Consider the following 27600-nt stretch of genomic DNA (forward strand, 5'->3'; position numbering starts at 1 on the left):
AACCAAAAACTTTTAAAGGAGGGATAAATAAGGTATCCGTGTCTGTCCCAGGTTTGGAGAAGACACCTCCAAGCGAGAATAGTGACTCGAGGGGGACATCGAACAAAAACGATGGCAATAACAGGTTACGCTTTAGTCCAAAAAGCTTCAGACGATCGCAAAATAAAGGGTGTTCTTCGGGTGGTGCGAGTTCGGGAAATGGCGAACAACTCATGCCGTAGGGGGTGACATGAGTTGGTTCAGGAATGATCCTCCTGTCAACCAGGTCTCTGTGACGGATAAGGATTGTCTCGGTGAGAGTGAAAAATCCTTTAAACCGGTTCTGGAAGGTAAACAGTTATTAGGGGACAGCTTGATGGTTAGGTTAGCAGAGAAATTTGGGGGCTATCATGTGAATTTTGAAAGTGGTGGTGTTAGGAGAATAGGGTTGTCTGTGAGTGGACAGACGAGCGAGCAACTAAATGAGCGGCTTAAAACATGTACGAAGTTAGCTGACTCTGTCGTGGTAATGATCGGCACGAACGATGTCATGAAATTTATGTCTGTGGATAAAATTAAACGTGATCTTACCGAGACGTTAAACTTACTTAAAACCAGGACCAAAGAAATCCATTGGCTCACTTTACCTGCTATACCGCGGACAATGTTAGTTGAGTCAACGTATGGTAGAACGAGGTGGGAGCAAGTGAATAAGCATATTCTATCGTTCCATAATGGGGATTCTGTGAAGGTCTACGATATTACACATATATTTTTTGATGAAAAGGGGAACATTAAAAAGGAATTATTTGAGGAATTCCTTGGAAATCCTTCTAAAGGAAGAGTCGATAAGGTTCATTGGAATAGGGAAGGAATGATCAGAGTCTTGGCTTATCTTAAGCAAAAGGGAGTCTTTTCGGGGCTAGGTCATTTCATATCTAATCAAGGAAATTCAAACTACGGAACTAGAACTGCTAAGAGAGAAGGTGTGACCAACAGTAACAGTGGCCAGCGTCCTTCGGGAAACTGGGCAGGAACTCTTACCAACAAGCAGGGGGTGAGAGGAAATTGAATAATCCTGCTATTTATCATGTAAATTTTGTGAATGAATTTAGTGAGGAAGATTGGGGGGAATCAGTTGATATACAAGTACCCATGAATACAAATTGTAATGATAGGGCTTCTGCGATGGTGGAGGTTCAAATATTTGATCAAAAATATAAAGCCTTGTGTGATACAGGCGCAGAGGTCAGTGTCTTAGCATTTAACGTTTGGAAAGGAATATCTTCTGTGATATCCAGGCCGAGGTTAGAACCTTCGCGTAACATAAAATTAGTGGATTATACAGGTTCTAAATCAAAGGTTGTAGAAGGTATCACGCAAATGAAGATTGATCTAGGGGGATATAATCTTTATGTGCAGTTTTTAGTTGTTAAGAAGTTAAATGTAGATTTGATTTTGGGTCTTGACGTAATTTACAGTCTTCAAGGGGAGTTAAATTTTGATCGAAATGCGTTTTTCTATAATACGCCTAACGGTCGCGTTTTTCAAAGGTTTATGCCTTTAGAGCAAGTGGATCTCCCACTGGGGGATATAAGTGTAGGGAAACTAACAATTGAACCAGAGATGGGTGAAAATAAGGTGATTGATTTTGCACGAAAATTTGATCACGATTGTTGTCTAAATGAACATGAAAAGACTCTGTTCACAAACATGTTGAAAACTTACATGGTCATGTTTTCAGACAAGCCAGGGCTATGTACCGAATATACACATAAAATGGAACTAGAAACGGATCAGCCGGTTGTGGCGAAAAACTACCCCATACCCATGGCATATCGCGAAAAGGTTAGGGAACAACTTCGACGAATGTTGGATTGGGATGTTATAGAGTTATCCGATTCAGAGTACCATTCTCCGCTTCTGGTGGTTCCGAAACCGAGTGGGGATATCCGGTTGTGCGTAGATTTGAAGAAATTAAATCAACACGTAAGGCTGAAACAATTGGCTCCTTTGAAAGTCGACGAGTTGCTATCGTCTTTTCAGGATTGTACGTTTCTAACATCTCTAGACTTGGGCAACGCATATTGGCAAGTTCCGTTAGACGTAAATAGTCGGAAATATACGGCGTTTTCCTTCGAGGGAGTTCTGTATCAATTTAAGCGGGTCGTCTTTGGATCCATCAATGGTACAGCAGTCTTCGTAGATGTTATGAATCGAATTTTAGGACCATATTCTGATTTTATGGTAGTATATGTCGACGACATCATCGTGAAGTCAAGGGACTTTAAGACACTTCTGGAACATGTGAGATTAGTTCTAGACAGGTTGCATAAGGCTGGCTTCACGTTGAAGATCGGCAAATGCAAGTTTGTAGTTCAGGAGTTGAAATTCCTTGGACATATAGTCAGTACGCGAGGGTATAAGAAGGATCCTGCGTACGTTGAGAGCGTGCTTAGTTTGAATAGGCCGACGAATTTAAAGCAATTACAGAGAGTTTTGGGTTGTTTTAATTGGTTGTCTAAGTATATACAAAACTTCGCCTCGACGGCCAGTCCACTTTATGAGTTGTTGAAGCAAAAAACTAAATGGAAGTGGACTGAGGGAGCTGAAGAAGCATTTGAAAAACTAAAAGTCTTAGTAGCACAAAATGTGACTCTAAATTATCCTGATTTTAACAAAATGTTGTATATCCAAACCGATGCGTCTCTAATTGGCGTAGGTGGATATTGTTATCAATTAGAGGAAGGAGTTGTTAAACCGCTGGGGTTTGTGAGACGATTGCTCAGACCTTTTGAAAAAGCGTACACCTCCACAGAAATAGAGGTACTAGCAATATTGTACACGATTAGTAAATTTGCCACTTATCTTAAAGGTAGAAAGTTTGCTATTGTTACGGATCACAAATCACTTACATGGCTCGAATCTGCCCATTCATGGAATGCGAGGCTAACTCGTTGGTTCCTGCAAATCCAGCAGTACTCTTTCGAAGTCAAATATTGTAAGGTATCCGATAACATATTAGCTGACATCCTCAGTCGAAACTTTCCCAACATACCAGATTCACGGTATATGATTAACACCGTTGCCGATATAGATTTAGATCAGAAACTATTTTCAGTTGAGGAGTTGATCCTTCCCAATCAAATGATGTTGCGCTCAGGGAAATAATTGATCACTTAAAAGGGAAGAAAATTGAAGGAAGTTCTAGGTCTAGGTTGTGGAATCAGACTTATTGTCTTCAAAATGAAGTGCTGTTTATCAGGGATTTTCATGTCGCATCCAAGATTCGTGTCTGCGTGCCGGTGAGTCTGATTGGAACAGTTCTGATTCACTATCACGACACCCTGGGGCATTTTGGGGCTGCTAAGACTTTAACCAACATTTATCAGTCTTTATTTTGGAAAGGAATGAAGTCGGATGTGAAGTCCTACGTCAGAGATTGTGAAGTCTGTTTACGAACAAAACCTAATAAACACCCCTCCAAATTCGTAGCCAGGATACATGTCTCAGATCGACCGGGAAAGGATTTGTTTGTAGATTTGCAAGGGCCATTCGCATCTGGACCTAAAAGAGAGAGATTCCTGTTCACTATTCTGGATTCTGCTTCTCGGTATCTTGTGGCATATCCCGTAGTTAACAGCAATGCAAAAACAATAATAAACAAGATAGTAAACAGTTATTTTGTCCATTTGAGGGTCCCCAATCGAATTTTTTCAGACAATGGGCCTCAATTCAAGTCGAAACTCTTTCAAGACACTATGAAATCTTGGGGGGTTGCAATTGTATATATTCCAGTATATCATCCTAGCTCAAATATGGTTGAAAGGTTTCATGCCGAATTGAATAGGCTGATGCGAGTTTTGTGTTCAGACAATCATGCCAAGTGGCCGGAAAAGGTATCACAAGCTCTGTTTCTTCTAAACGGTTCCATTTCCTCACAAACTGGGTATTCCCCAGAGGAATTAAGATTGAACATGAACAAGAGCTTGATGGCTGTGGCATTAAAAGATCTGTTTCAGGATGACATTCCGTGGGATGAAAAGTTAATCATGGCAAATCTTGCTAGCATAGGCAAAAGGAGAAATAAACTCCAGCAACTTAATCAGAAAGTGATTAATCATTCTATAATTGCCAAAGGGGATCTTGTTTTCATAAAGAATCATGCTCTCGGTAATTTGGGTAATAAAGTAATAAGAAAATATTGTGATTTGTTTCTGGGTCCTTATTTGTGTGTTGACAACAGTCAAGATTCAACATTGACATTGGTCGATTGTGTTACCGGCGAGAGAGTTGAGAACCAATCTGTGGAAAACTGCAAGCTGTGGAAGTGTACACAAGATAAGCAGATTTAATGGATCACCAAAATGTTAAATTCGGGTTATATCGAAGATGATCAGGTTAATCCTAATTTGACGGACTCTCACAGACTTAGGGGTTCTGTGAGAAGTGAGGCAAAATGAGGAGCAGAGCGGTGGGAAGTCAGGTCTTTCGACTGACTCTTGTGGGCCAAGTGACATCTTTCCCGCGGCGGATATGAAAATTCAAGTAGGAAAGATTACGCGGCGGGCTGGCGCAGAGCTAGATGACCTGTCATCTCACTTCTTGGTTCTTCAGTAGTCTCCAAAATCGTTAGTCAGACAAGCATTTGGTATCTCTGTCACTTTGAAGGTGGGACTAATGTGAACTGTGTTGTAATAAAAATGTTGTAAATAGTGTACAGAATATGAGTGTATGTCTATACTTAGGTGAATATTAGGTAAAGTGAAAATTATTTATCTGTAATATGTGATGTCAAAGCTGTATTGGGATAGAGATAGGGGGTGCGATGGGTTCGGCCCATGTTGAGCGCCATTTATGACGGTTTGTAGTCATAATTCCCTTGTTGATGAAACGTGAGCCAGCTACAGCAATATTCTGATGGTTGGAGAACTAACCTAACCTGTAGAGATTGCTTGTCCTTGCTGTGAATGCATACGTAACTCGGAAAAATTCCCGAGAGAGGGCAGCTGCTTACGGGGATAAATTGAGCTGGAAGCCAAAGTTACAAATTTAACCGCTAGAGATCGCTCTTTGCATTAATTTTGAAAAGGAGGAAATATTAGATGAATTAGTAGTAATTATTATTAAACTTTTTGTAGAAATTTCAGTTTATTCATTAGAAACTTAACTGCCATCAAATAATTATTTTTAAAATCATGTGAATACTTTTCAATTCAATTATCGCACGATGAGGGACATTTTGGCTAAACAGTTAAAAACGGTAGTGTTCGGAAACTCGGAGGCGGAAGTGATGAAAATAAAAGACATCAAAAATCTAATATTCTAATAATAAAATTGTAAAGTTCGGGTATAAGCATTTGTTAATTGTACCTTAACACACACGCACTCCTGTCGTAGTTAGAAACCAGTGGACGTTAAAGTGATTTGCGTGTGAAAGTGTGATGGTGTTTGGTCATGAAGTGTTCGGAAACTGCGTCAGGCGTGGAGGAAACAATGAACGGGGTCAAAAGATGGAGGTAAAAGCTGTTGGTCGAGAAGAAACGGCGCAACAGAATTGACAGGTTTGGCACGGTAATGATCGAAAAAGGAGATCGAAGAAGTATTCGTGGCCACCAAAATAGGAAAGTAGATGGATTGTGGTGATTTAAACAGTGAGTAACGACTGCGTGGACTGAGAAAGGTGAAAGTGGAGAGCTCGCCCACGAGGTAAGGTCTTTTGTTATTCCAAGTACAGCGACGATCGAAAAAGAAATCGACGTCGAGTGAAACTACCTTCATGTTTATCGCGACGAAAGAACATTAAATAAACGCCACGTACAATTACTAGTTATAGTACTATCTGTCAAAAGTGTCATTCACGATACTGGTACGCAATATTAAGCTTAAATCCAGACGTGCATGTGGCTCAGCGGAAGCCGCCATATTGAACAGAGAAAAGGATATCCTTCGTCGACGAAATTCATTTTTAGTAGATCAAAACTAAACTATGTATAAATGTTCCGCAGTTGGTAACTGAAGAATCGGAACAGAAATCAGTATCATTTTGTTCGTACGTTACAGTGACGTCACGCGTTCATTTCTTCGCGTTGCTCGAGCATGAACAATTGGCACCCACGCTATTGGATTAGGGTAACGTCTAGTGCACGGACACTTCAGATAAAAATAGCTACTAAAAGGAACAATTGATTCTGGATATATTAGAACATATTTTCACGTGTTATGAGATCATTTTGGTAATTTTCTGTTTGTGCATGTATCGTATAATTATGCTAGGTGCACCAGCTGGTCTGTCAGAAAATGAAAATATATTTGACATTTAACTTTAACTTCAGTCTAATTTTGAAAAAGAGGTACCTCAGGTGTTCTTTCTTTTGATGTCATAGGTACGTCAAAATTAACGTGATAGTTGTTAAATCGAGAATTAATACACACAAATTGTTTATTCGATATCAAAGGTCTGTCCCTTACAATAATTGAAACGTTTGATGTAAACTCGCATTAGTCACCAATTTGAATAAAGAATTGAACGTTCGAGTGAGTTAGATTTCACCCAGATGCACATGAATGATGTCTAGTTCTCAATTAGTGAATGTTTACTAACTATGAAATTTCTTTCAGGTGAGAGAGTTGTTCGAGTGTTTGTCTGACATTAGGGACATTTATCAAGTATGATATTGAACTTACTCTAATTCGTAAATCAAAAGTGTGTTACTGAATTGACATATTCGCGTCTTTCCACAAATTGATTTCTCAGACTTGTCAACTCATGACGCAGGGAGAGGGCGCGAGTGTCAATTAAGGGATTTTCAGTAACTACTTGGTGTTTCTGTTCAATACAGGGTGGTTTACGGCAGATTGGCTAATTTTGAATTTCTTTTGTTTCTTTTCAAATCCGTGTCAATTTGAAACTTGGTTGTACTATTTCTTTCTAGCAAGGATTGACTTGTTGAGACCAAACAAATGTCGCCGGCGCGACCGTACGGTTATTCTATGATGTGAGAGGGAATTGATTGTGAGAAATTTAGGTTGTTGGAATCTTGGATGTGGTAGGTGGGAGTGATGGGAGATAAGTAACCTCACAAAATAGTTAGGCTTAGGCAACCCCGTTAGAGCGGACCGTCATAGAAGCATCAGCCACATTTTGCATAGCATCTTGGAGCAGGGCTATATCTGCCTGAGTGGGTGTTGATTGCTGTAAAATTTCAAGTTTTGTTTGGATATCATCGATCAAATAATGAAAATGAGATAGCTCAGATTCAGTGTTGAGGTTTTCAAGCTTTGTTATCTGTTGCTGGACACTAACAAGGGTATCTACAATACCGGGCAGGCGGGATTCTAGAGATTCTTGTACATTTGTCAAATCACTTTGCACTGCTGCTATTGTACCCTCAAGATGGGTTATGGTACTTTGAATTTTTCCAAAATCTTCATATGTTTCAAGTTGCAGCTTAATATTGGCAACACTCCGAGTTATTGCACTCAAAGCATCAGAAGATGGCAAATTGTTCATAAAATTTTCAAGTGTCTCAATTTTTTCTTTAACCTCGGCTATGGCATTGTTCAGAGGATCCAGATTAGGTATCTGGAGTGACTGAATCTGTTCCTTTAGAGTGGAAATCACTAGATCAAAATCTTCTTGTGATTTTATGCTTTTGACAATTGTTTGGAGCTGTGCCTGGACATTATTAATCTGTTCCTCCAATTGTTGTTTCAATTGCTCAGAGTTGGTGGCCTGGGTCTTAAATTTGGCTTGAAGAGCTGCTACAGCCTCTTCTAAACTTTGAAAATTATCCAATGTGGCCAAATCAGTATATTTCTGAAGCAATAATTTGAGTTCAGAATCAATTTTAAGAAGAGGGTCCATGCATTGTGATTGTAAATTTGTAATTTCTAATTGAAGACTGGCATTCAGTGTGGTTTGTAAAGCTTGTAAATCACTTCTTAATTTCTTGACTCTGACATCAAGCATCAGAATCTCATCACTGTGATCTTCATGTCTTGTATGGCCAAATATATCATTAGGCATTTTGATTTATTGGTTATTTATTATAGAGTATCTGATTCTTAATTCTAGAGAAAAAGGTATAAGCTTATCATAAGATCCCGGGACCTCAATATATAAGCAGTCACCAGCAGAAACAGTATAAACAGTGCCAGAAATCATGTTTGAGTGCTTAATTCTGTAAATATTTCTCCCTACTGAAATTTTGACATCACCCTCAGGGGTTGTAATAAATTGCAATTGACCACCTACAGGTAATTGGTAATGATTTAAATTATTGTTAAATATGTACAATATTTTACCTGTTTTATCATCAACATCTGTAAGTATGCTGTTCAGATGAATAATTAAGAAACCACTCAGTTTAGACAGCATAGACTGTATATCAGAAGAGGGTTGTGGTGTCGGCAGGTCCATAATAGCTTGTTTTTTAAACCCAAATAAGTTCATCGGCATGTTTATTTATTTCAAATCATGCTCTGTAATTGGGCATTGATTGCCATTTTTCAAATAACAATGACCCCATGGTAGAGTATGTATGCCACATGATAAAATGCATCTCTTATCATCATGTGGGTCCAGAGCCACTTTTCTTACAATATTGCTAATCAGCAAGTGATCCACACTCTGAATTCTGGATTCTGATGTTCTGATTAAATTCTGGGATTTGAGACAATTTTTATAATCTTCAAATTGGAGCTCTTTTTCCACAGTTACTCTACCAATGCCCTTGGCTTTTTTGGCAACAACACCACTACATGTTTCAAAACTGTACATCTTGGCACTTAACCCAGCAAATGCCACAATAACATCACCAAGTGTCTCATCTTTTAACTTGCCAGGCACCTTTTTGTTGTGGGGTTGAATCTTTGTATGTTCACTGGTATCAAAATATTCAAGCAATTCAGGCTGGGACATATCTTGATAAATATCTTCTGTCTGAATATCAAGAATAAAACTATCCGTGTCCATGTACATTAATTTTATATTATCACGATAGAAAGGCTTCAACACATCATAATAGAGCTTTAACATATGTAATTTGGCCAATTCCAATATCACAGCCCCTACATAAATAGGCTTATCAAACTTAATCTTTGTTTTTTTCATGTTGAAAAGTGCCATATTTTCATCATAAATTCTTCTATAATTGAAATTAGGCTTTGCAATCAATTTTTTGCTCAGGCTGGGGTCAGTAATTATTTTAACATCGGTATGTTTTCTGACATTTTCAATTGTTTTGCCATACACAGAATTGACCATCAATTTAAACAAGGCCTTATCAAATTGGCTCATTGCAGATGTTCGAAGCTCTGTGTTGGTATCAATATATCGCTACAACCATCTTAAGTGCCTGAACCTCAAAACTTTTCCAACTTTGGTTACTTGAACACCATGATTCATCAGGAACTGGAGGTTCTTGTAATATAAGACATAACCCTGTTTTGGCTCCAGAGTCATCATTAATTTCTTCTGTTTAGAGCCAGGTGAGCACTTAACCTCAGGTATTGGGGGCAGATCAGAAAATTTGTTGTGTAAATCATCAGGAATTGTCAGATCAACCTCTAAGAAGAGGCCATAGTCACTGTCATCAAAATCCTTAAGATCTTCAATATTAAAATCTTCAACCCACTCAAGCCCTGCATATGGCAGTTTATCCATCATAGCATAGCCATAGAGGCTGTTGGCATCTACATACAGTATATAATTTGATGGCAGTGCTGGATCATAATCGGGAATATATTTATTATTTGCTCTGGCATATCTCTGAGAGCATTGCACCATGCCTCCTCTTATACGTTGCTCCATAAACAGATACATGTCCTGATCCTGGATCAGATCCAATTGTATTTTAGTGTTCAAAAACATTGCAGCCCATGCTAGGCCTGGGGCACTGTAAAAATACACTGGGTCCAGCTCATAATTTTGCATGGAAGATTTTCTGAATGCCTGAAGTATATCAGCTAAGAGAGTGACATCAAGTTTTAAATAAGCCATGTGATAATCACCAAATGTCTGGCATTTTAAATTGTTCCACATCAATTGGGCATGGTGATAATCTTCATCAGTGATTCCAGATCCTCTGATTTTGCTGTAAAACTCTTGTTGTGGTGGCAGAGCACACTCATCAAATTTAGAAAAATCTGTAACATAATCATATGGATATACACCCTTCCGCCTAATTAATTTCAGGTCCTGATTTGGAAACCAAGCAGATGTGATTTTGAATTGATCATCAGATAATTGAGTGGCCAGTGTAGCCAGGCTAGCAGATAAAATTCTGTAGGAATCAAGAAATCTTAAGTGAATAGGAACACCATTAACTTTAATTATTTTGCTAATAGCAATATATTTCTCATCATTTTCTGCTAAAATATTTAAATTCTGCTTGTCAAACCCCTCGTACCTGATCAGATGATGGAAATCATAATTGGATGCACCATGGCAAAATATAGGGACAAATTTTGGTCTCTGGATCTTAATATTACAGATATTACACAGGGCCATTAAGAATTTACCATCTGTATGAGAATGGTGTTTCACCTTGATATTTGTATCTGAAAATTCACAATCACATACCGGGCATTTTTCTGCATTGTTGAAATCTTCAATCTGTTTCTCTGTTAAAGGCAACATGGGTTTTGATTTTAATAGAACATTAGATGCTATGTCACGGCACTCATTTTCTATTCTATCTGCAAATTTTTTGATGGCATCTGGTCCCATGTGTGAATATTCTTTACTAACAACACCATCCTGTACAACAACATAATAAAAACTGGAAGGTTCATGTAACTGGTATGGTGTAATTGAAGATTCTTCAGGATCTGGATTGCAGAATGCAAGAGGTTTGAGATTTGATTCAAAATCACAGACTATATATGCTGGGTGTTCCAACAAGGCTTCAAATTTTTTGAATTTGCAATTTTCACTTGGCATTGGCATCACCATATGAACAGGTTTATGATTGCCACAGTATTTCAGATGCTCAATTAACTTGTTTTTGGCAATTTCTGCATTCACTTTACAAACCCCTTTTATTATTTTTTTACCATCAAATACAGTTAAACATCTTCTGCACAACTTAAATATTCTATTAGATTTGTCTAGTTGTGTTCTGACTAAAGCTTCAAGATTATGTATCAGAGTGTAATGATATGTGCCATCCCCTTCAATTAAGAGCAAATCAATTGGAATAGCAGATTCATCATCAATTGTACTGATTCTGAGAGGTTCTATCAAGCAATTGCCACGGCCAGTAGAGCAAATAAAAACATTAATAGATAATTGTTTGCCATTGATATCCCTGGCCTTTTTTTCAAATTTATCAATATTCTGAACAGACATTGGATATTCTAAACCCTCCATTGCTTTATTAAAATCATTTTCATGTTGTTTGTAATAACTTATTCTCTCTGGATTCCTTGAAACTGGAAACAAAGCAGCTAAAATACACCACAAAAAGCATTTCTCATCATTATTTTTTATATTAACCACGGCTGTTTTGTTTTTAATATTGGCAGGTAATGGCAGATATGTAGATCCTTGTAATGGTCTGAATTCAGAAATATTAATATATAACTTGTGTGGAGAACCGCATAGGCTCCATCCAGACTCTTTTGCTGCAAATTCAGAGTGTTTAATATTCAATTGATCTATCAAACTGCTTATTATTTTGTCTAAATTTGCATTTGAATATACCGGTACAGTTTCTGTTATGTGGGGCTGTGTTAATTTTGTGCCATTTGATTTCTTATATTGTGTAAACAATTTGAGGGACAGCTTATAAGAGCCATTTTGTGCATTTAGAATCCTGCACATCAGGATTTACACTGTTCAAAAAATTCTTAATACCACATCTTGGCTCTGATACAAACCGGTAATCCCTTAATTGGCCAGCAAAACTGCTATGGATGGGTTCATAGCATGGCTGCTTTGCAGGTCCAGCATTAACAGGTGTTTCATGCTTCCTTTTCAGACCAGATGTAGATGGTTGTGGGGGCAATATTGATGACTGTGCAGAGCAAGTATCTTTATGTTTATATGTGAAATATTCCATGCTATATTTTCTATGGCATTTAGGGCATATTTTAGTGGGAGCTCTGTATTTGTCTGGATTACAAATCCTTTGATGCTTAGCCCAATTGGGGCTGGATATATTTTTTTTTGCATTGATTACAATATTTTTGATTTGGCATTTTTATTATTAGTTTATTATATAAAATTTCTTGGGTTTCAAATCAAAATTCTATGCTTAATAAAAAATATCAGTTGGGTTCAGCAGTGTGATTTGTGTGTGTATATGTGTGTGTATGTGTGTGTGTGTGTGTGTGTGTGTGTTAATATTTTTGGCTTTGGTATTTATATAAATTTTCTTGGGGTTCAAATCAAAATTCTATGCTTAATAAACCTATGACAGGTTGTCAAAAATCCTGTATATTAAATCAAATAGATTTGTAATTCAATTTATACAAATCTGCAATATTTTTGTGTTTAAAAAATATGAGCAGCACTGCAACAACACACCCTTTCTCTTCAACAGCTCTCACAATACTGGCTGATATGCAATGCAAAATCTCTTTATATAGCCTAAACACGGACCGCATTGAAAATATCTGAAACAATAAGCCAATCAGAATATAACACATCATCACATTATGTCATAAGCAACCAATCAGAAAACAACACGTGTCTAATAATTTTTTGCATAATATTGGATAATAATTTGTTGCACAGCATGATGCAATATAAATAAACCAGAAATAGGCCACAACTTGGCCACAAGTGGACCGGAAGTAGGCAAACCGGAAGTAAACCGGAAGTGGACCGGAAGTAAACCGGAAGTAAACCGGAAGTGGACCGGAAGTAGACCGGAAGTGGACCGGAAGTAAATATGTGTGGGTGTGTGTGGGTGTGGGTGGCTCATATGAGCATCTTGGCTTAGTTTTAAGTGTGGCCAAAAAAAATATCAAGAGAGGCATATTTTTAACAAATTTATGGACAACAATCTCACAGATGTAGATTTTGTAAGTGTAGGCAAATCAATCTGAGGGGGGTCATACTTTCACAGGAAATTCCCGAGGGCATTTTTACAAAAATCTTGGATTAGACGGGGTGCCACACTTGAGCATTAAGCTCATATGGGCATGTTGAGCTAGGTTTAAGTGTAGCCAAATCTGCTTGAGAGGGGTTCATACTTTCTCGCACTGGTTATATATACTTTTACACTACTGCTGTTACTCTGTACATACATTTTTAAACAACAAAAACAACATGTAACAAACACAAATGAACGAAACACTGCAGAAACAATGTATTCCGTTCTCAGCAATATCACAAGAAATTGAACACGTAAGATATAGGGAATCGCATGACTCTGCTTTAAACTACATATCTCCTCAACCTCTGACACTAAAGGCACGAAACAAAAAGCAATCTGTAGAGGAATTCATAAGCAATGAATTTTGTTCGGTAATTTGTGGACGTAAAATACGTAGTTTCTTACATATTTGCTGTTTTATGTGTTAGAAACCAGCTTATACTCTGATTTTAAAAATGAAAGAAAATATTTGAATCTCTCTAATTCAATTTAAATTTACATACTTACTCACTTTTATATATATTCTTTCGTATTTCTAAATTAAAAATACGAAGTTATTTATTACTTACGTAAAAGGAGTATCTATTTTGTACACCGACAACGTTTCGGGAACCACTGTTCACTTCTTCAGGTCCTATATCTCGGCTACTACAAGGTCACAGAATATTCACCTAGTTGTTCACATCTGGAATCGCTTCATAAAGAATTAGCCATACTTTCTATTCCCACAATCTGTAGAGGGGGAAGGAGCAGAAGTACTCACCCTACCGGCACCTTCTTGTCCGGGTTCTCCGACTCCATCCACTTCTGGACTTCCTGCCTGTACCTTGCAACCTGCTCGCTGGCCCCGAATGATATCCTTATTCCTCGTACGTATCTCCTCACCATCTTCCTTGATGGGGAATCCTTTTCCTGATCCTCGTCTCCCAGTTCCTGGTAGGCTGGGTTTGTGAGGTAAATTTGGTAGTTCTGCAAGGGACACCCAAACATTATTTTAGACAATGCAGCATTTTGATGCTAGGTTTCAAATTAGCATCAAGCATAAATATATAAATTCTTGTTATAAATAAAACACAGAAATCAAATTACGAGTTTTTTGTATTACACCATGTCCCATAATACATTTTGGAACTAACAGTGATGGTGAAATGTCTTTCTTCTTTTCAAAGATTTTATCGTTAATGCATTTAAATTGTGAATGTTATAAAAATATGAGGATCACAATAACCTCCCCTGCTGAGCTGAATAAAATATAGCGATCATACTGTGGATACCTCAATGATACAAGTTCTTAATTATACACATCAAAGAGTGACATAACATTCAAATTTTTAACATACAAAACAACTTTTAATACTATAACAAATCTTTCAAAGAGTAAACATCAATTTTGAACTACATTTTAACTCTTGCACATGATTGTTAACATTCAATTTAAATGTCCAATATTATACATTCGTCGAAGCAAAATAATATTTGCAATTAATGACAGATTTTGATATTTGAGAAATAAATTAAATAAGTTATCAGCTACTCGAGCTTCACAGTATTTGTTGCCGTAACCCTTCTTATGAATGTCTTCTTCAGAAGCTACATAAACAGAATCATCCACTGAGAAGATTCAAACGACAAAATTTTAAGAAATCCAAGAATTACACTGTTCTGCAAAGGTTTTATTTCTTCTGAAGGAATTTGGTATGGGAATTTCAAATCCGTAATTAGAATTTCGCTATCAGGGACAGTTTTTTAAGTTATATAAGGAAATAAAAAGTCTCATTTTACTCAGATTCACCGTTCGTGATAATGTAGGGAATTGTCAGATGAGCAGTTGGCAGCATCTGCTTCTTAGTTTCTGTTTCAGATGTTGGCAGTTCTGTTACTAAGCTACATGATGTACCTGCAAGTTATTGTCAAAATACTAAGCATTGTGATTGCAGCTTTTGTTTAAGTTGATATATTTTGTCTGCCGAAATCAACCAGGTAGCCTCTGCTACATCTGTGGAGAGTTGGCCTTTGGAAGGCAGAAGTAGAGGATTCGATCTATCATGAAGAATTACTACAAACATTACCTTGGAATAGACCAATCTCCACCCCAGCACAAACATTACTAAAATTAGGGAAACGTGTCTATTTTGAAATTGAGCACCTACTGACTGATCGCAACAACGTTAGTGGTTTAATGAACGTTCATACGTTCTTCTGATGTCACAAAGAAACCTGTGAGATATTAGAAGCTAGCTAACTAACTCCCTAGCTTCTTAAGCCCAAAGGATTATGACTGCAGCAACACAAGCCTTTCATCTGTCCCCATCCTAGGCAAAATCTATCCAACATTTTCCTTCCTTGCCGATTTCCTTTAGGTCCAGAGATATTAGAAGAAATCCATCGAATATAATGAGCATAAATGGAAGATGATAGGCGACTTCAAGATAGTTGCAATGATTTTGGGAATGCAACATGACTACACAACGTATCCCTGCTTCCTCTGCAAGTGGTATACCCGTGACAGAAGAACCCCTACACAAAAAAGAATTGGTCTCAACGAAATTGTCAAGTGGGAGAAAAATTATACAGCGTGTGATGTTCCTCTTCCCTCTCTTCACACCAAGCTAGGCCTTACGAAACAATTTGTAATTTGAAATCAGCACAAAATTTGCAATAGGAATCAGAACTTTTTCCTCCAGAAAAAAGAAATAAAATTCTTTATGTAGAACAGTGTTCGAAACAAAAGGACATGATACTTCCTTACCACCTCAATTACTGAGTTCAACAGTAGACATACGATTATTAATTATTGCACTTGCACCTGTGCTCTCAAAATCAAATAGGCGATTAATTGTTTAACTACAAATAAATCCACGTGGACAAATTCATTACCTAATTTCATAATGGCATATTTAAATCCTACCACTTTTACATGCTGTTCACCCGCGATACAAGCCAACTGAATTCCTTCCATTTGTTCTAGCTTTATATTTGGTAGTAAAGAACTTAAAGTGATCCAAACCTTATTATCCAACAAATTACATTGACTACCTGTGTCAATTAAACATTTAAGAAACAAGTCACTGATAGATTCAGTATATAATTCAAAGGTAACCGAAACCACATTCTGCGTTGGTTACCATGACGACACGATTTGGTTATATGGATGGTACGAACATCGACTAAAAGTACACATGAAAATGTTATGATTATTGTGACCAGTTCAGTGTAAGTATACACTATTAAACTGATATTGTCACCGTTCGGAGTTGTACCCAATGACCTTTATTTATCATACAATTGGTGTACGAAACGGGGAACGAGACGACATTATTTACATTGTCACAAATTCCTCGCTGTATTTCTGGTGCTTCAAGTAATGGTGCAGGAGTTCCTTTATCTGTATCAGTCCACTCAGGCTCTGAGTCAATCCACTCCATCAAAAATGCAACAGATGAAACTTCATCTTTATCAACGTCTAAATATTTAAATTTGTTAAAGTCACCGAGACAAGACTTAACATGCAAAAGGTACGGGTCTTAATTACAAGCATGCCTTATATGGTCATCCTTTGGTAGGCAGGGCGATTTGAAACGCATTTCCCCGCTTTCATTGTTTAATGTTCTCGCAGAGCTTCCACTAGTAACATTCGTTTCTGTACAACATTCCTGATTTAAACTAATATCACTGCAGATCATTTCATGTCGGAAATTTCCATTGTCCCTTGCTGAAACCTCTGAGTTAGTGATAGTGGTGCCACCTTGTAATTCACAAGAAAAAGAAATTGTTAAAATTTCATCACCAGGTGCAAATATGACGCTGAAACCAGGTGCAACAACATCCTTCTGCTTAATCATTGATCATGCAGTCTTACATTTCCAAAGGATCATTGACGCATATTGAACATTGCTGTACCGACGACAACGACGAAAAAAATGCATGTCTAACTAATGGTTATTGATAATTATTTCAGCTCCATATTTCCTCCGAATTAGAGGCTTTTGATATAAATATAGAAATTACGGAAATTTGCGGAATAACGAAGCATGTACGACGAGAAACAGTTTCGGTTAGCTGACACATCAACAAAGGTTGACACACAGATCATTTGTGAGGTGTGTACAAAAAACCTTGGGAGAGTTTATCATTCAATTTGCATCAGAATTACTATTGTCAGTTCCATTTTTATCCGTAGTAAATTTGTAATGGTTCACAGACAATAATCACACTGTAATTTACACTTGACGTTCACCAGTTCTATAATGATAATCATAATAATACCTTGTAATACTCCCATGCATCTGTACCGTCAAGGGATGAGTCAAAAGAGGTGGTCATCATTTTCATGAACCATGGCTCTAGGGTATCCAGGTCCCACCGAAGGAAGAGCTGCAGGCGAAAGTGGTGGGCGTAGGAGAGGTCGCCTGACCTACATAGGAAGGCACTGTAGTGGATCAGCTGGGCACGAGTCAGGGCGGGGATGTTCTTGAAGTTGTCGCTGTTCAGATACCGGGTGATCAGGTCCCAGTTGTCGGTGTCGTAGTTAACGTAGTAGAGAGCTGGAAGATTTCAGACAATGGTGTAAAAAGAAAAAAATAACCAGTACACACTTTAAAAAAATAACTCCCTTGTAGCTATAGTTAGGGCTTACTAAATATACCTGTAGTTCAAGAAAAGCTTATAGGTGGGATTCACCTACGTCACAATCTGCTGAAGTGGAACTTCGAGCAGCCTTGATGGAGGCCAGTTCTTGTAAACATACGAAATTCAAGCGGGAGATTTGAAACATTTTTACGATGGTACATTATGAATTATTCGGTGCTTCATACAGAAGCTCACGTTATTTCACATTTTCTTGCATACGCAAACATGCCGGCTGTGCGCACTCTGACGTCACATGCAAGTCGCTTGTACACTGGCAAACTTTATAAAAAAGTCTCCCTCCTCTTAGTTAGATTGGAAGGTAGTTCATTACTTCATTACTCCTGTATTGGATAAGAAGGTAGGGGAAGGAAGTTGCAGACAAGGCCATCACTACCTTGTGCGCACGTAAACTTGTTTCCGGAAAGCTTTCTGTTGGAGTCTTGTCAGGCATGATCTGGGCAGTTTGTGGAAGATTTTTGTGTTCCAAGCCCCCCCCCACCCCCTCTCTGTGTATGTGTGTGTGCGTGCACGCGCGCACGCCAACACCCGTTTCTTTTAAAGTTTGGCGTATTTTTATTGCATCGACTAATTGCTGTTATGGCTAGGAATGAAATAAATAAATAAAAAAGTATAAAGAAAGTATAAAAAATACCAAAATTCCTGGTATGAGTAGTTAATAGTAGTAAAGGTTAGGTAAAGTTCCTCGTGCGTATAGCAACGTGCCATAAAGACACATTTATGGGATGTAGTAGTAGTAGGGAACCGCATATTCTCGAGCTCGGCCATTTTGGAGGTGATACGATCAGCACCACGCTCCACAAGCCTTTTTTTCGCCAGGGTTGTAGGGGAAATGAGAAAATAGAAATGTTTTGCATTGTGCGTACGTGACAGTATTCTTTGCATATTGTCCCTGAAATATCTGTTAACACCCTAACCCGCAGTTTTTTCAGGATAAACTAGTTGAAGGCTACGAGTGGTTCCTGAGAAGTAATGAACATATCACAGAATGCGCACTAGTTTAGCTCATGTTTTTTTTTGGGGGGGAGGGGGGAGAATGATATACAAATTTATTCTACGAATGCCTACGTCATTGTGACAATGGAGTATATTTTGCAGACTAACGAGTATCTGGCGTCTAGACACAAGGCCAGTATAATGGTCTGTGAAATTTGGACTGTGTCCTACTTTTGTGATTGCCTTTCACAAATTTCGTCTTAACACACCTTTCATCCTTATCTATGTGATTACTCAAAAGTGGAAGAAAAGCGAAGTAAAATAAATAAATCAATTGGTCATTGTGTCCCTGCGTTCTTCAATATTTCTTCGTGAACGAAAATTAATGTTTCACCGATGTAATGCATCAATATAGTCATGTGAATTATTATTTTCCGTCATCATAGTGTTCTTAATCATTCCTTAAAGCATAGACTTTAACGCTGTTGTCCTTAGTGTAAACGATCTTAACTGTGTGGAAGTTTTTATGTAGGCAAAACAATGGTTAAGAGTAAATCCCAATTGATTGTTAGAAATTTAAAATATTATAACTCTGACGTGACGCATATTAACAGTTCTTAGTTCGCTGTCAAGGAACGATATCTCCTAACTAAAAAGGATTCCGGCCTCCGTGGTAGAGTGGTTAACACAGCTTGCTTAAACACCGCCTTTGAATTGTGTTCGTTCGGTGTTCATTGTGACTGTCCCTTCATTAATTTCATCATTTCATCGCTCATCCTCATCGTCGCGTTTAGTCAAAAGTGGCAGATAAGCAAAGTAAAATAAACCAAATCAAACATAAATAAGAATCTGAAGGGAAAAATATTCCATTACCAAAAATAAAATAAATAAATATAAAATATACAGTAATTACTTTGTTGACACTGCAGTTTTTTTTGGTAGTGTGTAGCTGTCTTAGGGTCGTATGTTCGAATTAGCCGACCTCAAAATATACGAACAGTGAACAATTAATGGAAATGGGGATGCACATTTCTATTCCTTTAGTAAGCGTTGAGTCGTAAATCCTGTGGACACAGTGTGATTTTCGTGCAAGGAAGGGTTCCAGGAACATCAACTAGGTCGACGTTTACTTATAACATTACGAGGGTATGGATTTCTCTCAACAAGTGCAACAAATGTTTATGGTCATGGAAATTATTTATACAATTTGTTTGTGTAACGTTGTTTTCTACCTCTAGAAATTTAGGGTGACTGGAGATGAAAAGACACACACGTGGCAGATTGTAACGTGCTTTGAAGACTGAGGTCTTAAGTTCGAACCATGATTAAGGCATGTTTGCCCCATTACATTCATGTTATCAATTGGTCAATCATTCTCATCGCCACGGATTAACCAAGAGGCAAAAATGCAACGTAATATATCCTAAATAGAAAAAAATACAGAAAAGGGGCAAGGAAATGCACATATCGTGTCGAGTCGAGCTTGTGTGTTGCAAGACGGAAATGTGTAACTATTATCGCAAGAGCACGTTCAATTATATTAGCGCAGAACCATACATCACATAATACAAGTAAAATTGTTGTTGGTTGACGTGAACTGTTAATCTGCCTAAACTCTTAAAATACTCTAATATCAGGTTTTTTGTTCCACTTAATATTTCAATTTTGAGAGTCTTCATGACAGAGTGCCTTGCATACTGCTCTATGAAACTGGAGACCCTATGTTCGATTGATTGAGTGATTGAATTGCTTTATTTTTCTTCGCTTCTTGTGCCTCTTTTGGCTAAGTTGCAAATATGGGGGAGGCCTCCCCGATGGTGCAGTGGTAGCATCGTCGCCTTGTGAACAAGGGTTCCCGGGTTCGATAAACGGTGGAGGCACATAGTGGTTCGGATCCCACTTTAAACTGTAGGCCCAGTCCCGATTAGTCTTACTGCGCATAAAGTGGACTTCAAACTAAAACTCAATCAATCAAACTCAATCAAATATGGGGATTAGTGACGATATGATGAAATTGATGAATGGACACTCACAAATCCATGCCCAGTCCAGGATTCGAATGCGGGACGTCTGGCGTCGTAGCGTGATGTGATAACCACTCTACCACTGGGGCCGGAATCTATTTTCGAAGCGTGGGTAATATTAAAGAGCTTATTGTGTTCGTTTATTTTTTCTGGTCACCCCAACATTCGTCCTTATTGTTGAAAGTAAACAAGAGGGATATAATATGGTCGTATAAATAGCTAAGTTACCACACATGCCTGTCACGTGCCTAAAGAAACGACCTTCTTTGCTCGTTTTATTTTTATATTTGTTTTAGAGCTAATGACAAAAGAGAGAAAAGAAACGAAAAAATGAACAATCTATTTTCATTCATGAAGGAAATGAATCGCCAGCTCGGAACCTGATTTCTTGAGAGCTCAAAATGGACAAGAAATATTTCTTCCGAGGCCGAATGACCACAGAAAGAAACGCTGTGCTCATTCCTTGATGACTCATGGTTAACATTGCTCTTCTGTGTAGTGTTCACGACTGACAACTGTGAAGCTCTTCCTTATCTTGCATAGAGTTTCGGCATTGACGCTGGAGTGTTTCCAATTCAATAACAGTTTTTGTTTGTTGCTTCCAATCTAACTGAGAGGAGGGAGACCTTTTTTTAAAGTTCGCCAGTGTACAGCATCCTTGTTGGGATGTAAATTATATGCTTGAAGGTTAAGTCTAAGTTGTAAGGACATTTCTGTAATGTTGACGAGGATGAGTGACGATATGATGAAATTGGACACTCACAAGAAACACCCATGGCCAGACGGGATTCGAACCCGGCTGCCTTGAAGTCGTGGCGTGCTGTGATAACCACTCCCCCACAGAGGTCGGCTCAAGTCGCTTATGCAACTCGACTTAGAACTATTAATTTATTCAATGGATGAAAAATTAAAAATCATATGATGCATTGGACTAATGATCGCTACGGAAATAGGTGAGAAGATGAATGATTTACTTTGTAGTTAGTGATTATAAAATCCACCCACCAACTTGCATTTTTTTTAAAAAAAACGATCAGATGATTTGAAATCAATAGGTGATTCTGGAAGTATTTTGAATGCTGATCACGGAAATGACATCCATTTTTTCCCATCACGTCAGGATTTTTCACAATTTTACAATCAAAATTCTCATATTCGCCATAACATTGCACCCTTCACCTAACGCATCATATGCATCAAATTAATTTATGCAAAGGAAATTTAGGTTGCTTCCAATTCAATAAGTGAATCCGAAAGTATTTTTAGTGCTGATCACGAAAATGACGTCCATTTTTTTCCCATCGCGTCAGGATTTTTCACAATTTCACAATCAAAATTATCATATTCGCCATTCCATTACACCTATTACAAAACGCAAGAAAATCAATTTAAGCAAGCAAAATTTAGGTTGGTTGCAAACCAATAAGGGATTCTGGAAATATTTTGCTTGCTGATCATGCACACGATATTCATTTTCCCCCATCACGTCAGATTTTTTACAATTTCACAATCAAAATTCTCATATTCACCATTCCATTATGTATATTACAAAACGCAATAAGATAAATTTAAACAAAGGAAATTTGGATGTTTACAAACCAATAGGTGATTCTGGAAGTATTTTGAATTGTGATCGTGCACGACATATATTTCTTCCCATCACGTCAGGATTTTTCCCTAGATCATGATTTTTCTCAACGTCATTAAGTTCAATCAACACACTACATTATAACCAGAGTTATGATTTTTAAGGGAAAATTTCATTGGGAAAAAGAAAGGGAAAAGGTGCTAAAATAAGACCCAAAAAGGGGCAAAAAAGGTGCTGATTGGGGAAAAAAAAGGTGCTGATAATTATACTACTTATTAAAACTTTCCCTCCTATTTTATTAGTCTAAGCTAATCACTCGAAGCTGTGTACACATCACACACATAGATTGTGTTACAGTTATTCACCAGAGTCGGGGAAAAACACAAAGCTGTTGTACCTTACAACATTAAGCATTTCAAAATTTTTAAAAGTGAGTTTGTTTCTTTTCGGAGATAAAATATCTTTATATAAGCTGAAGCTTCTCTCTACATCCACAGAAACAAGTGGGGCAAACTTAGTATTCACTCGGAATGGCAACTCTGTGGAAGTGGCAAATTCCGCGTGTGTAAAAGATGCACAGAAGTCAACATTAAATTCCTTTAAATTTTGGTTCTTGGAAGAACACTGCTCAAATGCATTGCGTAAGAGAGGCTGCCGAGATTTACTTCCTTGCAGATTCTTGTTCTTTCGATGCTTAGAGCTGGAAATATGTTGCTAAATGCGATCTCTGGTGTTTTTCATCTAATGTGATTCCCGTATCACAAACCGTGCATCGAATAACAGTTCCATCACTTTCTATAAACTTGTGCTTAAATTCTTGAGCCTGACTGATAAATCGGGATCTGGGCACTTTCGGCATGATAAAGTACATGCACTAACAGGATCTAACAGAGTGAAAAAGCAGGTAAGGAACTTACATCCACAAACAATATCTGTCCACTGCGCAAACATGAAACGTGAAACTCACCACTTCAGAAACACATTGTTGCATCATTGCTTCCAAGACCAAACTGCGTTTCCTTGTTCCTTCTATCTTAGAAAAAAATAACGGCGATCTGTTGCATATCAGTAGCGGTCTTTCCATTGTTGATTTCAAATAGGCAACAATCAAGCACAGTTTAAATACATTCAATTTCAGTTAACAATGTGTAAACATCTTAAAGAGAAAAGTGTCGCGAAAAAAAAATCATTGATTTGCTGAGGAAATATAACAACACCAGTAAAAAGACACAAAAAGGGGAGGAAAAGCGATTAAGAACACGAAAAAGGGGGAAAATAGATAAATGTCCCAGAAAAGGGAGGGAAGGGGAAAGGTTATCAAAAAAGGGAAAAAAGGTCCTGGAAAATTAGCTCCATTCTCACGTTGAGGCAACATTTCACACACTGAGTCCTTCCAGAGAGGTCACACTTTCACTACGAAAAAAAGGTGTGCACCTAAAAATCCTAACTCTGATTATAACATTGAGTTTTGGACATTATTTGAAGGAAATTTTTATGAGGTATTTCGAAAATTAAATTTACGTAATCAAAGTTTATAATTTTCATATCAAATTGCCTTGTGAAGATAGTGGGTGGATTGAATGCTTACTGTTCTATGTGCATTTACTGTTTGAAATTGGAGGATTTGTATTGTAGAAAGCCAATATTTTCGAATTATGTAAACAGAGCCATCTATTGAGGAAACCATGGAACTACACATTTCATTCTTAAATTAATTCAGTTAATATATTGCTATTTTCTGAAAAAAACTGCACGTGATGGGTAAAAATGGATTTCATTTTTGGAATCAGCATGTTGAAATAATTCAGTGGCAACAGTCATCTGTGAGTCATCCAAACCTATGCAGGCCTGTGAATTGTTAATGTTTTCCTCTAGAGCCATTGTTGGAATTGGTGCGTAGTACTAAAAATGATATCTTGATTCAATTACTGCTATGAAAAGACAATCGGTTTCTTAGCAAAATCCCACTTTAAAGCATAAGGGTTTGATTGACACACTGAAAATGTACGGAAGAAACCTCCTCAAATACAAGATACTTGTCACACATGGAAGCTAATTGATACGTGGTACAGAACTCACCTACATACTCGGGATTAGCAAGGATAAATTTGTTTCTATCTGGAAGACCGGTCAGCACTCCTTCCTTCTCCTGTAGGAAGATCTTAGCTCTCCTATCAACGAACTGAAGCTCGTCTTGCGTTGTGTAGGGTATGGGAATTGTCCACAGCAGGTCCTCATCTGTTTCTTTGTTTTTCCTTACAATGTAGACTTTCTGTAATAGACGTATGATAACATTCCAAAAAAATTCATTTATATTCTTAAGTGTACACTCTAAACAATATAATAGTCGCATATAGAACATAAAACGTTGTACATTGAAGAAAGAGGGAGATATTGCTTGTTTTGGTTTATAATACTTTGCTTTTCTACCACTTCTCGCTAATCGCAAAGATGAGAATGAGTGATGACATGATGAAATTCATGAAGAAAAATACACTCAAATAACACCGATTTTCAACCTGGCATTTGAATCCGGAGGCCCTGCGTTGTATCGCGCTGTGTTAACCACTCTGTCACAGAGGTCGATGTTAGAAAGAGAGAGATATGTTGCTGCGGTAATCAACTTCCGGGGTTGGGGGACACCAGAGGGTTAGTTAATATTTACATTCCACAATATGTAAATGTTTCACTCGGGAGGAGACTCCCCAGGAATTCATGGAGTTGGCATAGTACTTGGACCACGTGTAAGAGATTTAGTAATATCAGCATGTTACGTGGATGAGAGCAATGGCGAAGCGTGGTGTCACTGGAAGAGTAGGCACAAGCTGTGAGTTCGTGTTGTTATGGGTGCACCTTTTTTAAAATATAAAAAATATAACCTTAAAGTTATTTTTGAAAATGTAACAACATATTCTTAACTCTTGATGTGTGCTAACTCGTAGATCGTATTTCTTGATTTTATTGTAAATTGATGCTTTAGACGTCATTCGAGCGACAGTCCTCAATGCCCCTTATTTCTTCCTATGTCCTGTAATAGGCTTCTATGCTTGTATTTGTAGCATTCCAGAGTAATAAAAGTTATAATTCCCCTTGCTCACTTCACGCTCACAACAATGAAACACGACACCAGTGGCGGAGTGGTTAGCACATCGCGCTACGACGCCAAGGGTCCTGGGTTCGAATCTCGACCTTTGCACAGATATCTGTGATTGTCCATTCGTCAATTTCATCATATCAACACTCCTCCCCATCCTCGCAAATTAGCCAAAAGTGGCACAAAAAGCGAAGTAAAATAAAGGAAATCAATGAAAGAACTATAAAAAAATAAATGAACGAAAAGAAGAAAAAACAATATAAAATATAACAATAAAACAACACAGCAACAGGAGTAAATCGAGAAACTAACGAAAACACAGAACACTGTGATTGAAACATTTTTCGCCCTCTGAACAAATTGTCTTTACCTTTCTACCCTCACCTTCCCCTCCTTGGATACCCCGCGCTGGACAAGAAACGGATGTGAAACCCAGTTTTGTACCGTGTCTCCAGCATTGCCAAACTCCCAATCAAAGTGTGCTGATTAAATTCTTAAATTTGCTAAATGCAACTAAATTGTGCTCGGATGTCTTAGGTCTTATGTTTATTTTATGTATCTATTTTGGGGGCAGTTGTGATCTGAAAATGCGTTGTTGTTTAGTTAAACGATATTGGTAATTTCCCCCCATTAAATTAACTACAATGGTTTAACCAATGTAATTGGTTCAATCGCTTGACAAAGTTTGAGAAAATTCAACGACTACAAAAGGCGGCGGCTTTTTTATCTGTGACCCCAACTTTCTAGCAATTTCCTTCAATAAAATGTTCCTCGTGAGCTAAGTAAGGAAAGATAAAGAAAAGATGAAAATAAGGCGGTGGACCAGAAGTGGCTGGATTGGCATGCTACCTTTTGTTTGAAACAAATAAGATCTGATAATAATCAGATCAAATGATCAAATAAGATTTATTTTTTCATTTATTTTTCAAAATATATTCCTCTGAATTCAACTTATCTGTCTCCCAGGGGCGCATGTTTATAGATTATGCTATTATCCGAACACAGGGTGCTAGGTGCCAACAAAGTTCAAATTGTACTACATTTAGCACTATTACGCTAGGGTTGGCATCACTACATGAGGCTGTAATCACTGTCTCAATTTCGGGCGAACGGGCCCCTGAAATTATGCTTTCCCGCATGAATCACTTAGATTGTTATGGTACCAGCTGAGGCCCTATGAGAAGTGGCTCGACATGCGACGATAAAGCCTCTGGCAGGGATGGAAATTTGTGGAAATGATCGTATGGCCTAGAATTTCAGTTTTCTTGTATTAAGGCGTCGTTAATTAAATTATAAGTAATAAGATAATCCGTAATAGCCAAGTATATTAGGGTAGGCCCGGCCTCCGGGCCTCTTATGAGGCTTCGCCACTGGATGAGGGGATAATCATGGTACGACTGAAGGAAAAGAAGGAAGACCTAGTGCTTGTACATGTCTACATGGCCATAGTGGTTTGCCAGACGAGAAAGTAGAATAAACCTACGACACGATAGAAGACATAATGGAAAAATAAAGAAATTCAGCATACATTATCGTAATGGGAGATTGAAACTGCAGTAGTAGGAGAAGGCCAGGAAGGAATCGGAGTAGGAAGATATGCATTAGGGGAGAGAATCGAGAGGGGTGAATTCCTGGTCAACTTCTGCAAGAGTAACTCATTCATTGTTGGAAACTATCTCTTCCAACAGCATACGAGAAGAAGATACACATGGACATGCACAAAGGACAGCAGAAGATATCAGATAGACTACATCCTGGATATTTAGAAACTGCCTCAAAAATTCAAAAACTTTACCAGGAGCTGATATAAATTCAGACCATGCACTAGTAGAGGAAGAGATATGCTCGTCCATGAAGAAGATAAAAAGAGGACAGAAAATAAGGAATATCGAGATACTAAAGGAAGAAAAACAAAGGAAAAGGTTTGAAACAGAATTTAAAGAAAGTGTATTTGAAGTGAAAAAGCATGTTTAAAATCAGTGCCACGATCTGGGAAGAAATAAAAGTGGGCTTTAAAAAAACCGTCGAATACCCCATAGGGTGCAGGGAAAGAAAGAAATGCAAAAGCAAAACATGGATCACAGAAAGTATGCTCGAGAAAATGGATGAAAGGAGAAGATGAAAGAGTATTAATGCACAGGAAGGAAGAAGACGATACAGAGAACTCCATAAACAGGTAAGAAGGGAAGCAAATAAGGCAAAAGAGAAATGGATAAAACTAACGTG

The 27600-nt window shown here is 37.8% G+C and overlaps 1 protein-coding gene across 1 annotated transcript in view; it reads right to left on the reverse strand.

Annotated features, from left to right (window-relative positions):
* The window catches only part of LOC145986696 (aminopeptidase N-like), a 256273-nt gene that overhangs the window by 153150 nt on the left and 75523 nt on the right, over positions 1–27600 (reverse strand). Inside the window, exons 6-7 of the mRNA XM_083121011.1 lie at positions 24360–24552; positions 17352–17629 (exon numbers count right to left, since the gene is read on the reverse strand). Coding sequence (XP_082977137.1) covers positions 17352–17629; positions 24360–24552 — 471 coding nt within the window. The remainder of the gene's footprint in view (positions 1–17351; positions 17630–24359; positions 24553–27600) is intronic.

This window comes from Lepisma saccharinum, chromosome 4, assembly GCF_977018435.1.
Source record: "Lepisma saccharinum chromosome 4, izLepSacc3.1, whole genome shotgun sequence".
NCBI lineage: Eukaryota > Metazoa > Arthropoda > Insecta > Zygentoma > Lepismatidae > Lepisma > Lepisma saccharinum.